This window comes from Nicotiana tomentosiformis, chromosome 1 (assembly GCF_000390325.3).
Source record: "Nicotiana tomentosiformis chromosome 1, ASM39032v3, whole genome shotgun sequence".
Taxonomy (NCBI): Eukaryota; Viridiplantae; Streptophyta; class Magnoliopsida; order Solanales; family Solanaceae; genus Nicotiana; species Nicotiana tomentosiformis.
The window spans coordinates 37,570,748-37,585,463 of NC_090812.1; the positions used below are offsets into that span (position 1 = coordinate 37,570,748).

At 37.5% G+C, this 14,716-nt stretch overlaps 1 protein-coding gene across 2 annotated transcripts; it reads right to left on the minus strand.

The window, feature by feature from the left end:
• Window positions 1-302: 302 nt before the first annotated feature.
• Window positions 303-13,902, minus strand: LOC104085243 (uncharacterized). 2 transcript variants are annotated; one of them, XM_070181404.1, is made up of 18 exons: window positions 13,583-13,899; window positions 13,284-13,430; window positions 13,106-13,196; window positions 12,666-12,784; window positions 11,769-11,959; window positions 11,454-11,664; window positions 9,830-10,070; window positions 8,163-8,602; window positions 7,535-7,661; window positions 7,139-7,338; window positions 6,191-6,562; window positions 5,943-6,038; window positions 5,647-5,865; window positions 4,448-4,687; window positions 2,686-2,895; window positions 1,530-1,799; window positions 1,207-1,410; window positions 303-960 (listed from the first exon to the last, which is right to left on the minus strand). In XM_070181404.1, exons 1-18 carry the CDS (start codon window positions 13,715-13,717, stop codon window positions 805-807), a joined length of 3,669 nt encoding a protein of 1,222 aa, XP_070037505.1. In that variant the 5' UTR covers window positions 13,718-13,899; the 3' UTR covers window positions 303-804. The 2 variants fall into 2 exon arrangements, with proteins under 2 accessions (XP_070037505.1, XP_070037507.1); XM_070181406.1 differs by lacking the exons at window positions 303-960; window positions 1,207-1,410; window positions 1,530-1,799 and adding an exon at window positions 1,813-1,957 and having other exon boundaries at window positions 13,583-13,902.
• Between the last annotated feature and the right edge of the window lie 814 nt (window positions 13,903-14,716).

Consider the following 14,716-nt stretch of genomic DNA (forward strand, 5'->3'; position numbering starts at 1 on the left):
ACAACAACAACCCAATATAATCTCACTAGCGGGTCTGAAAAGGGTAGTGTGTACGCAAATCTTACCCCTGCCCTGGGGTAGGGAGGCTATTTCCGATAGACCCTCTGCTCCCTTCCTCCAAAAACTCCCCCCACCTCGCTCTTGGGGGAACTCGAACTCACAACCAAGAGGTTGAAAATGGAGGGTGCTCACCAATGGAATAACAAATAGTACAAATTATCACCTTAATCCAATGGAACAGAATACTGACTTCTAGCCACATTTAGCCATGCCAATAAGTTCATAATATTAGCAACATGTAATAGAGTTGAACTATTAGCTATATGTGAAACGTTTGTCTTCAGTTTCAAATGAAACGTGTACATTTAGAATTCCTTTTGTAATATTACAAAGAATAACAAACAGTTCTCCATCTACATAAGGAGAAGCCAATAAATAAAGCACTAAGGTGCCACTTCATAAACATTAAAGATGAGAATAGGAGCAACAGATTTACGAAGCATTACATTGCATATTCATGCCACTATTACATCTTGTACAGATTTGTGATAACATATTAGCACTTTCCCTAAGCTACAAAAAACTGGCCAATATTTCATGGTACACCACGAGGCTGAGGTCCAAGGATAGCAAAAGATCCACTGGTTGGCGAAACAAGTTGAAGTCGCATCTCATATCTAGCTTATGACAACATGCCGCCACTGATGATGCAAAGTTAAATGATACCGATCCAAGTTTGGCAATCAACCAAGCTTTCAGTTCTTCCAGCAAACTGTTTCAGGCAATCTATGGAGAACTAAGACCCTATTCCCTGCGGGCTTTCTTCTTCAGTTTATCCTGCACACGGTACCTTTCTCGTCTCTCTTCTCTCTGTCGCTTCTTTGAGAGTTGCTCTTCCTTGATCCTTTCTGCTTCAAGTGCTTTCTTCTTCTCTCCTTCTTTGAGCTTGCGCTTTTTCATCTGCAAAATGCATTTAAAACGATGGGAAACATACACCTCATATCCAAATAGATATAAGCTTGACTGACAGTAAAAAATTACATAGTAGAGAGGCTAAGAGAACTGTGTCACTTATGGACTAATTAACCAAATAACTCTTTACGAGCTCATAGCTGGTATTAATTGACAAGTGACCACAACCTATACACCCACAAAAGTACTAGTAGTAAAACCGAGCGTTCACTGCTCCAGTTGGAGAGAACATACCTTCTCATGCTGAATGAGTCTAAGATGTTGAATATTAGCAAGAACTTTACGCTCATGAGGTTCCATCACCACAGCCCTCCGACCTTCCAATGGTGGTCGCTTCCGAGCTGGAGTATCCTTGGGCTTAGAGGCAAAGGGGAGATCTTTTTGTAATGCTTTGGGAATTACCAAGGGGTTGAACTTTTTCAGCTTTCGTTCAATTGGCTGCGGGATCAAACAACAAGACAAGCAGAGAGGCATCTGTCAGCAGGAAAAAAATGCAACACAAAGACTTTGAATGTAATTAAGAAGTTATTAACAACGCCTGAAATAACTTGTTTCACCTTATATAATGAATCCTTGTTAAAAGGCACTGGCAGATTATGTTCTCTCCTTAATTCAGCAACTGTTTTCATTCCTTGCCAAGTTTTGTCGCGAGGCTGTAATGCTGTTGTCAACGGATTGTAGAAGCTAGGAACTTCAACTTGAGTCCAAGCACGCAAGAAAACGATGTCACTCATGAGGATCTTATCCTCAAATGTGCATCTAGCAATGCCTTCTTTGGCATTACCACCCTTCTTCTTGGGTTGGTTACCAATCTCTTCTTTAGCAGCCTAAGATTAACACCAACAGCGCAAGTAGGGAAAAGATTCAGGAAACAAGAGTAAACCAACCCCTAAACAGGAAGAACTACTCCAACTACATCTCCACAACTTTTTCTGCTGGAATCACTTTGCATTTTGCAACATGTGCAACTTTTAGATATGGCACCCTAATCATCATCATCCAAACAATGTGACAAATACAGTTAAGAAAATACCAGGTCTATGCTAGAATTTACAAGGACCACAAACTAATGCTCCATTGGAGCCCATGGGTATCGAGAGAAGAGAGTCCAGAACAAACCTCGAATGAAAAACAGAGCAGGTAACCATGGATGAAGTCCCCTTCTTCCCCTGGTTACCCCACATTGCACCTTTTTCTTTTCAACAAATTTATCTTTGTCATGTGTGTAAGTCCATGCTTTGTCAGAATATTCAAATACTAAATATCTTATGTCTCAACAAGTCAACACGTGTAATTATTCTTTTCTTTCAATCAGCAGGGGTCAGAATTTCCAAAGTAACATTTCATACTGTTTATTCCGCTGATCAAAATTTCTCCAATACCATCAGGATGTAATTTCGTTAAATTGTGTTGAACCCAGAAAATAGTAAAAGAAGATTTATTTATTTATTTTGAGAAGGTAACATTTAAAAATAAAAAATAAAAAATTAATACCAGATTGCTTGATAATGGTTAAATATTTACAGAAAAAGAGGGAGCGAACATGAAAAGTTGGTATCTAGAGGAAGTAACAAGAAAATATATTCTTCTCGGCTTGATTGTTTTATCTAAATAAGTCCTGTCAATTTACAGTCAAGCACGAGTATCCATAGCTAGAAAATCAGGAAGCAAAGCGAGACAGCACTCAAATGATACTCAAAAGTAGGAAACTACCTTTTTCACTTGCCCGCGAATTCCACTAACAGTTCGAACAGCTGCACCTTCAAACCTAGCTATTTCAAGATCTGACGTGAACATGTCCTTGATAAGTGCTGTCTTCTTGAATATCTTACATGGGTGACCAACTAACTTGATCTTTTTGACTATTCGTGCTGCATGGTTGAACTCTAGCACAGTTGCAGTGGCAGTGATTCTAAAGGATGCCTGAAAAGATATAAAGATGACAAAGGTAGAACAATCAGGATCAACCTGTATTTGCAGCAAATTGACTGCAGATCTCCCACCCCCTCTCTCTGCTCCCCATCCCCAAATCAGCAAAAAGTAACCAGAAGTTAGAAAAAAAAGGAATTTGTTCTTTGATATAGCATAGGATTGTTTATTGATAAAGCTTCTCTCAGTTATTAATTATGAAATTGCCTCACTATGATATAGCATAGGATTTGTAAGCTCTTCAAACTTTACAATAGTTACCAAGTTCTTCTAAAGAATTGAAAAGGAGCCTGACAACACTTAACACAAATCCAACTTCATATACAATCAAAGAAGAAAATCAGAACATGAAAAACACCCTAGCATTAATAGAGTCAGATCCTTACCAGAATGACTATACACCTTTCACTATGCATAAATCAATAGCCAAGGACAGCTTTACACATTGCACATTATGTTACATTCTCAAAGTTTCAAGTAAAAGTAGAACATCACCTCTAGAACATGAGACCCCACAAGTTGTCCAAGCTCCGGAACCAAAGAACTCTTTAGTGGAGGGAGTTGTGAGATGAAGCAAAATACAAATCAAATAGATGGGCCAGGTGATGAGTGCACAACCACAGAATATGACCATATAAATTATGTTATCACTTCTAGAACATGAGACCCCATAAGTTTTTCAAGCTACAGAATTTCTCTCTAGGTGGAGGGAGCTTCTCAAAAGACGGGAAACTTATCTACCATGAGGTGAAAGTTTTTCTTGTATAGTGCTAATGAATAATCAAAGAGGTAGTTAAGAGACTAAGATGTGAACATGACAATTTTATACGTATCGAATATAAACAAATAGCAAAAAAGGACTTCAAACCTTTATGACAGAGTAGAGCACCATCAATCATGGTAAAGTTACAAACCTAAGTTAGTAAATTAAGAGATTGCAAGAAAGAAGTCTAAGGCATATTGAGGAGATTGCAGGAAAAAGGCCAAAGCATGAAGCAATGAGATAAACTGAGGCAGTAAAATGTTATGCAAATCATGCAATAAGTATTTAAAGGAGACTACGATCTAGCGAAGACAAATGAATCTGTACTCACGGATGATTCTTCCATCTATGGTTAAACATATGGTTCCCAATTAATTTGAGGACACTGGTTAGGGACCTTTTTTTTTATCATGGAGAAATCCTAGAGGGCCAGTAGCGCAAGTTTGGCCCACCCTCCTCCATCTTTCTTCACTTAAATACCAAGCTTTTGTCTATGGCAGTGCTCGAACCTGTGGCGTGCGCCTAACCCACACCATCGTGCATTGTGCTCGTACCACTAAATCAAAGACCTGGGGGCGCTTGCATTGCTAGACTTGTAAAGCTAAAATTTCTATCGGTAGGCAAAATGGGAAATGGACCATAACAAGGTTAGCTTGGTACTTGCTGAATACATTTCCAGCCAACTTTCCATTAAAGAGGCCAAGGCACCTAAAATTGACACCTTACCTAATTGTTTGACAAGTACTTAAAAGCAATCATAGGCATCTATAACTGACACCTTACCTGATTGTTTGACAAGTTTTGAACAGCGATCATTCCAGTGTGTGGAGGCACAAGAGGACCCCAAAACATTGCCAGACAATGCATGTGTTCAGGAGTGTACTTGAGCATACGATGACGGCCATTTTGATCCTCAATAGCATAAATAGGTACAGTTTGGTAGCGCCTCCATCCAATAGAAACAATAATTGGATCCCTAGTCTTCAGCACTTTCTTGTGCCACCTGTGCCGCTTCAGCCGAACCTGAAAAAAAAACAGTTTTTCCAGTAGTATCAGAATGCAACTAGGCACTCATTCAGAAATCATAATTAAGATTTTCCATTCACCACTATGATTTACATACCAAATAAGGCCTTAACATTGATAAATGCTAAAATACACCACGATGCATTAACTTTTACAATCATGTCTTTTATGCTAGAGAAACATTTTTCTTTTTCTATTATGATTCATGCTAGCATACTGCAAAAATAATTGACAGTGGCAGAGCCTTTCACTCCTTTTTTTCAGTAGTCTCTTATACTTGCAGATAAGCTGTTGAGTAACAGGGACCACCAGTCAGGGTCTTATAACCTAAAGCTGTCACATGTTCAGAAGTTTGCTAGTTAAAGGGGATTTACTTGAAACAAGGAAAGCTTTACACCTAGCTAAACCTCAATAATATAATTTTGACAAGAGGTGTAAATATCTTATTACCAGCAAAAGATATCCTTTTTTTTATCAGGGACTAGGAAAAGATATCGTGTTAATCAAACAAACCTAATGGACATGCTAGTTCTTCCTGGGGCAAACTAATGGCTTTCTTTCTGTTAAAAAAAAACTATGATAGGCTCCCAAAAAATTGTTTCAGGTTACACTTCTCTCTTATGACCCTATCTGAGCCGTCTGGTGTGTCTTCTAGCGTTCATAATTCCATAACTATGTTATGGCCTCTCTGACTGGCAATTTATAATCCATCCATAAAACCTGTTCATAACTGACAGCTTATAATAAAATGTTCAAGTTTTACTCATAAAAAAATTGGAGAGGAGAGACAAACTTCTTTTTGGTAAGGTGAGACAGACTTCTAAAGAAGTGAATAAGAGTTCTTTGATCTGTTTATATAACAATTGGATGGAAAATTGAATAGCCATCTTACGGGGTAAATAAACACTAAGAGGAAAAAAGAAACGAATTGGACATAACCAAAGAGGAGCTTTTACCTGCATGTATCCAACATTTTCTTCCCCAAGTGCTAGACCTCCAACAAGAATAGGATGGCAAGGATCAAAATATTCGACCATCTCAGAGGGGACATCATGAACTTCTAGTCTAAGATAAGTTCCTGTTCTGAAACCTTCTACCTCTATCCGAGTGTCCTCATCAAGTTCATTCAGTGCTGCTAAATTAACTTGTTTCCGAAGCTCTACCTCCTCCTTCAACTGTGAAAATAGGCATGATTAACTCAAAGTAAAAGTATTCCCACTTTATGGTTGGCTGTAATTGACAAAAAGCTCACCTTATCATAGTAGCCATTTCCATCAGGTTGACCCCGATGAGACTTTGTGTCTGGTTTGATATCCTCATCCTCCTCATTGGAGGAATCAGACCCACCATATGTACATAGAAGTTAAGCTCATAAAACAAATTGCAATGACAAAGCAGAAAATCACACATAACTGTTACTAAAACCCATCATAATTTAGGGAGAGCAAAAATTATTTGATGATGAATGAAGATAAAAAAAGGAAGGAAGGTAACAAAAGGATATTGAGCATCAAATTTTGCACGAAGTGCTAATTTCTTTAGCTTACGCTCCTCAATTGCTGATTCATCATCCCTATGGGTCATGTCACCAGTTCCAGCATCACCTATCGCATGGCTCTCATACTTCTGACCTGTTTCCAAGTCTTCAAAATCACCAAACAGATCCTCTCCATCCTCACCAGCATCACCATTACCATCGACATCTCTTGAGCCACCTCCACGAGCCGCTTTGGACCAGCCTTTGCTGACAAAACGACTACGGATGCTTTCAATGGATTCTTGGCTCTTCCAGTCACTCTGACCTGCAAAATTTACAAATTTGGAGCAGTCCTCAGCATCAATATTATCATCATTCACCCGCTCTTCTGGTTTCTGCATAAACAGATGCAATAATTAGACAGCTCATTTCAACTCCTACCAAAATGGTAGCAGTAAAATAAAAAATGACTACAACAGCGGAAGAGCTATATATAATTGCATTGAGAAGATTGCAATTTCTTTGGTCCCTCAACTATTGATGAATACAGTTTTGGTCTATTACTTTCAATCTTTTGATATGTTTGGTTTGGTCCCTCCACATGACTATCATGTCTTCTGCTACAGTGAAGTCATTTTGATACTTCCACTGCATATACTTTAGAACAGCAAAGCAGGAATGACAAATTTAAAGATATTAAATCACTTTTCTAAATCAAGATACCCTCAAAATACAGGGTAAAAGACATGGAAGTCACATGATTGAGCCATTAATAATAACTCTCCTTTGTCGATCTTTTAGACTAAAGTTAACAGATACTCTTAAATCATACCCTAATTATATAAATGATGATTCCATTACGCATATTTCATCAAATTTAACACTCAATGTGCTGGATATAACATGGGCCAAAAGCAAAACTACCATGGGGCCAAAAGCGTTATTATTTGATGTGCTGTATAAGGACAAACCTTAGTTCCTTCCCCTTTTGGCATGAAGAACTCAGTATCACTATCATCATTTTCAGTGCCAAGCTGCAACCCAGCTTTAGTAGTTGACTTGGATTCAGTTTCCCCATATACAAGCTGCATAAGATTAACATTTTGGCGCTCACGTGTCCTTTCCAACAGGAACTCTTTCCATCTTGAAGCATTGCCCATGTCCTCTCCAACTAAAAGAAAAACAAACGGATCCCGTAACAAATGAAAGATTTGGAGTAATTAGGAAAGGGTTGGAAAGAATACGAGCTACTTTACAGCAAGTTAGGAACTTTACTTACACCAATGCCTAGAGGATGATGAAATATTAAATGGAGATCAAAGTACCCAATGGATGATGCCAATACTAAATGAAGATCAAAAACCTACCATCTGCATCGAAATCATCATCTTCCCCAGAATTTTGATAAGCTTCATTTTCCTCATCAGTGTCCTCTATATCATCTTGTGCTTCCTCGTCCTGTTCATCCTCGTCACCATCTTCTTCATTATAATCCTGGATCAAATGATATAGCATAAATACAACATACACGCATTTCAAACTCCAATTCCACCGCAATTTGAACCAGGATATATGAGAGAGTAACTTACTAAGTTCAGTGCATGTCAATAAGTGAAGATGTAACAACCTATACAAATTAATCTTAATTAACATGTGAACAATAATACGCTGCTAAAGTTTACATCAATGATTAGAAAGGGTAATTGATGAGCTTTAGAAAGCACTGTGTTCTCTAAGCAAAGATCCCCCCGGGAAACCTGGCACACTTCTCAGAGGCTCTTACAGAGGTGGAAGGCAACAGGTTTATTAGATTTCTCCAAACCAGAGAAAAAGGAGGCAAAAGCTTCCATGGTACTAGGTAGCGCTCTTCCTCCTAAATATTCTGGTACAGATACCCGTCTTCTTGATTTTTATCCGCAATACACAAACACCCCATAGACAAGATGAGGTACAACAGGAAGGACAGGAACAAGACCATGAATGTCATCAGCTTACCTTTTCATCAAAATCATTATCATCATCAAAGATAGCTTTTCTTCTCATCCTTCCATCATGGAAATCAACATGTTCCCTGAAACTACTACTGGATCCTGGGTGCTTCTCAGATCCAATAGTATTTTCTTCCTCCGAGCTATCATCAGAAGTTCTCTTCTTTGAATCCCTTGAATGAGTTCCCTCTAACCGTAGTTGTTCCAACTCATTCAAATCTTCAACATCATCGTCTTTATCTGATTCCCCGCTGTTGAGTTCTAACCCAGACTGATCTCGCTCCGCAGGCTCCAAATCATAAGTTTGATCAGCTTCAGGATTTGCTGAGGAAAGAATAGGTTTTTTCCCAAAAAGGGAAATAAAACTATTTTCTAACTTCTCATCAATCGAATATTTCGTGTTCTGAAGTGACTTAACTAAAACCTCGCCAATATCGTTGTCCTTCCCTGATTACAAAGATAATACTGGTCAGTGGAAAAATGACTTGCCAAAAGTCGTAACTTTAGAAAAAAACCATATAGCATGTAGGAAAAAGGTGATCTCAACATCCAATAATTTGGTCATCCAAAATTATTAAGAAAACTAGTCGCAAATCCATGCATGACACAGGTGAGATGTTTTATTAATATCCATGCAAGGTAAAAAAAAAATCGTGCTTAACTTAATCCTATTCTTCTCTTATTATTTACATATATTAGTTTCTATTGTCATCCACCTAATGTTGTCTGATGAATGTATATAATATTTTTCTTAACAACATGGTAGAAAAGTGATAGTGACATAATTCAATTTTTCTTTTCAACTGGACAGCTAAGTAAAAATGCACAGAATCCAACAAACTACTATTGATCATAAGGTTATCAATGACCATTCCTATCCTATTGATATCTAAGCAATGGTAAAAAGGCATATTCAATTGTTACAACATATTGGAATTCTCAACAACTTCTAACACCATCTAAGCAAATAGCATACTCCTCCGCACGTTAACATCTGATCAGCAGTGTAGCTTGGCTCTAGTCAAGAGTTCTTCATTGTCCATTATGTGATCCGATATGATACACAAGAGCAGGGGATAAAGAGAGAGACAGACAAAGAAGTTGGGGAAAATGGACGGCACAGACACACCACCACAAGAGTCAACTTATGATCAAAGTTTGGTCCCATTAAGTCGCTTGACCGATAATAAGTAGAGTTTACCCAAAAATTATGATGAGTAACTGATTGAATGGAAGGAACCCAGAGCAAGCAAAGGAAGGCAATGACACTCAAGGCCTATTAATTGGTAATAGAAGCAAATTTAGCTACAACGAAAAATGAGCTACAGAAGAGATAGCATTCATCAAGAGAGCTGAAAAACAGGATTTCTACTTAAAACCGCGTCTTACACATTTCTAAATGATCAGTGCTGCTAAAGAAGAATATTAATCAGCCAACCAAACTCTTTTCCCGAATGATGTACTATATACAAAAATATCAACTCAAACTATCAAGACACAAGTAAAAACTTAAATTCCAGATATCGGAAGACATCCTGAAGCATATCGCGTATCTTGCTGAACTCATAAGGGAATGTGAATTTCCCATAAGCTAAGAAAATTTGGAATTCTTCATTTTAAAAAAGAAAAGAAAAGAAAATTTGGGATTCTTAATAACATAGTGGAAATTAGTACCGTTGCGAGCCCCAACAGCAGCTGTTTCATCAACCTTAGAGAACTGGACAAAGTGATCATTTATGTTTATATACACAGCATCTTTGTCGTAGAGAAGATCACCCAATCCCGACATGGGGGCATAAAACAGTTTTTCCTTGTCCCTTAGCCCCTTCTTCTTGGCAGCAGATGGTAGAGGGCACGGATCAGCTAACGCTGTTATACCAGCCAAACTATAATCACCAACACCAGCAATATGCACCTGGTCATATTATGAAGCAGTTTTAGAATATGGACAAGAGAGAAATAAACTGTTAACTCACTAGCTGAAACACCTTAACAAAACAACTAGATAAAAATAAAATGACACTGTCCTCGCTGTTATACCAGCCAAACTATAATCACCAACACCAGCAATATGCACCTGGTCATATTATGAAGCAGTTTTAGAATATGGACAAGAGAGAAATAAACTGTTAACTCACTAGCTGAAACACCTTAACAAAACAACTAGATAAAAATAAAATGACACTGTCCTCACATGAGTCATTATACAAGTCATTGAGTTTTTATCCCAAAGGCATCTTTTTCCGATCTTTTCCACTCTGTTATGAAAGGTCCATCATTTTTCACCCTTTTACTAGAACATCTACCAGTAGAATTCACGAGCTTTTTTGACAATCAAGTATTATTCACAATTGAAATACCCAAGCACTAAGCTAGTGTTGGACGCTACAAAAGGTTCCTTGTACAAAATCTGCAAAAGATTGATCGAGTCTATCATATTTTCCTTCTCATATATGACGCTACGTTTACGCCAAAAAGCCAAAGGTCCTAAGCACCTTCAGTGTTGTCAAAGGCTCATTTAGCTTAAGCTAGCTCGGAAAAGCTCAGGGAGGGCGCTTCGCGTTGCTTAAGTTGTGCTTCAGCCTAAGGCAAGGCACTAAGACATGTTATCCTGAATCAAGTGGCACTAAACAACAAACATAATCAGAAATGTATTAGCTATAAAGGAAACATCATGAATAAATTTGTTACTTTGTTCTTGAATTACATCTATACTTTTATTTTTTACCTTCATTGCGCATTTTTTTACTAAAAGCCCACACTTTAAGTTTGTTTTGATTAAAGCCCCAATAAACCTAGAGCACTTTTTAGAGCTTTTTATCTTTGACAGCACTGAGCACCTATACTTCAAAATATGTACTGTTGTAGTCTTGTCTTCAAAGAACCTTCTATTCTTTTCATTCCAAAAGGTCCACACTCTACAGGCCGGCATGGCTCTAGAAATTTCCCAAACTAAAGAGGGAGTGCCAACAATTATATCCATTAGATACACGATATGCATTCGAATGTTAAGTGTGATGATTTTCTCTAAGTCTTTGAACCAGCTCCAAGGCATTGTCACTCTTAGAGTTTATCTATTTGTAGCCCGATAGAGCCAACCAGAATTCATAAGACTTTAGGCATATTGCTATGCGATCTCTCAGCAGCTATATAACTTGCAATTGACCTCAAAGGACATGAATCTTTGCTTTAACCAGTTCTTAGTGATATCACAATTTTACATCACAAGTAGCACTAAAGGTTATTCTCTGACAAATAATTGAAAAGAAAAAAGAAATAAAGCATTCACATCACAGACCTTTGCTCCTTTCATCAAATTACATCCACGAAGATAACCGTACAGAATGACATTCCTGTCACACTTGCTGTCCATGCGCACTTTTTCGGGAGGAGTTACATCTTCAAATCGATCTGCAACAATGTAAGGATGGGACATGTGCCAGGACAAAGGAGGAAACTTCATGACAGAGATAAACCGCGCAAGATTATGCACTTCACGTTTAGAGTACCTACACATTTAAAAAGTTGTTTCAGAAACTAAATTGAAATATTCCACTAAATTATCGCTGCATGCTACACGTGTCATTTTCAAATATGGAAGCCAGTGACTTACTTCCCATGGATAAGACCAGACAAATAAAATAATTTAGCTCCGTCATATATCTCAGTCCAGAATCTATGCTTTAACCGTTGCTTTGTCTTTTTAAGCTTCTTAACATCCTTGAACTGGTCAAGATGTGTAAGAACGCCCATAACTTTAGGAAATCCATGATTTTGCATTATGTTAAGGAATTCAAAGGTCTCCTGCAAAAGTAATTAAGCCAATCACAAGGTCTACCAACAAATTAATAGCAGCTGAAAAAATTCCTTTTCCTTAGAGGCGGTTAAGTTGGCAGCAATCACCAATAAGTAAATGTGAAAGGTACTAGAGAAAGAATATAACCCCCGCAATTAACCACATTCCATTGGTGACCAAGACAGAAGAATGCAACAAATGGCAATTTTAAGATAACAAATTAAGTTGGTGAAGGAATCAAACTGATACTCCCTCTGCTATTCTGTGAGAGATTTTGATCAAGCACACAATAAAATAGTTAGCATGACTTGCATATTGAAGTGATAGAGTTAGAAGACAAAATTGAAACTAGTTATTGAATGTGATTAGGTGTCATTGTGGATATCATGGTTTAGATTTAATTCTTGAATCTTGAAACTCGTAAAGGATGCATAGTGTTATAATATATTATGATCTCTAAAAGAATTAATAATTTTTGCATGTCATGAGAAAAGGCATGTCAAGTAAAATGGGACAAATAGGATAAATTTGAAAGACAGAAAATTCAAGAACATTACATTAATGATAATAGGATCAGCGTATAATTAAATCTCACCTAACTCACTCTGAATCCATCCATAGATTAGAGGAGTTGCTACATACTCAATGAGAGAACACTAGAACAATCTTATATTATCCTATAGTCTCTCTCATTCTTAAAAAACAAAAGCTCACCATTTCAAAGCCATAGCTACCATCAATGAGAAGTAATGCCAAATCCGCAAACTTTGCCACATCAATCATTCCATTGATATCATTTGGACACTCTATAAACTGCAAACGTCTCTGCTTACCTACAGATTCACAAATGAATTCGATAATTTTCCAATACAAAAGAACCAAGTAAACTAAAATAGAATTTGGTTATCCAAGTAAACTAAAATAGAGTATGGTTATGGCAATGCTGCATGTATAGCTATTTTGTTAATTGATTAAGCTGACACCTTATTTTGGGACCAAAAACAAAAACATGTCTTACTTCTAAATATTACCAATATTACCAAAGGCAAATTGCATAGAAAAGAACCAAAATATGCTTTCGGGGCTTTAAGAACAAGGCTCAAGTAAAGTAAGCATTCAGTGAAAAGGGATGCAAAATTGATGGAAATCCATACCTGACACTATAGTGATGGGACCTCGAACTTCAGGTAAATTTTGCTTCGTATAATGCTTCACAAGAGTCTTAATTAGCAGTGACTTCCCAACCTATAATAGCATAATCCATAAGAACATCAAATCTAAAACCCGACATCTAACCAAAGCTGTGTATGACAAAAACATGATATCAACAACCTTGGGAGGTCCCTGCACTACAATTACATATGGAGCTGGTTCTCCAGTGGACCGATCAATTGTCGGGACATGAAGCCTCTTCTGTTCCTTCTCTGTAGCTCGTGCTTGCAGTTTCTTTGCTTTTACTGTCGAATTAAATGCAAATGCCTACACATTTACAGTATAAGTCACTAATAATTACAACTATTATTTAAACAAAACTAACACTTCGGACTTGTAGCCACATAGAGTTGACGAACCAGGCACATAACAATATAAGAACAAAAAATAATTAAGAAAATAGAAAAGAATGGGAGTACCTTAGGGTTATGTTGCTTTTGATTTTCGTCGGAAGCACCTTTCTTTTTCTTATCGGACTTTGATTTTTTCTTGGCGGTTGGACCAGATTGACGTGACCTGTGAGATTTGTGTGACTGTTCTCCATCCATAGCCATGGCAGAAAACGGAACTCAGAAGGAGGAGAATGAAAGAGGAATTAGGTTTTGGATGTTCTCCTCGTCGCCGAAAAGGAGGAGTTTCGGCGGCGGGTCTCTCAACGGCTTTAAGAGGCGAAGAAGAAGTGAAGGGGTGAAAGAGAAAAAACTAAAAAGAGGTTTAAAGAAGAGGCGAGTAGACTACTGCAAAAGGGTTTAAGGAGACATACTGCAATAGATTATTGTAGGGAAGAAAAAATTGTATTTATTACTAATGTCTATAAATTGTTATGAAAATAATTATTGTGTATGTACATTTATTACTCCGCTATAGATTATCCATTTAGTAATCTGTTTTATCTGCAAGCAGTGATGTAGTCAGGTTGAAAGCAGCTCAATGAAATGATTTGCAGCAACTTCTTATTAAACATGCAGGTTGCAAGCACCTCATGTAGACAGCTTACAAGTAGCTAAATAAAAGCCTTGCAGCTGCTTCCTGAAAAGCGTCGCAGTTGCTTCCTTTCTTCTATAAATAGAGGAGTTTTCAGTTCATTATGTACATAAGATTGAAATTTGAATAATATATCAGTTTCTCCCTATACTTATCTTTACTTTACAATCTTTATTTTATAGCACGTTATCAGCACGAGACTCTGCCATCTCGAGAAAATACTCTGAAAGTATCAGAGATACGAACTTTCTTTTTCTAAATAATGTCAAATCTTTCTAAACTTGAGTTTGTAGCCCTCGATATATCGGGCAAAAGCTACATGTCTTGGGTGCTTGATGCCGAAATTGATCTTGATGCGATGGGTCTGGAAGACACCATCAAGGATAAAAACCAGACATCAAACTAAGACCGTGCCAAAGCAATGATATTCCTACGCCATCACCTTGATGAGGGTTTGAAAATGGAATATCTTACTGTTAAAGATCCAGTCATACTGTGGAATAATTTGAAAGATAGATATGACCACCTGAAGATGGTCGTTTTTCCACATGCACGTTATGAGTGGACTC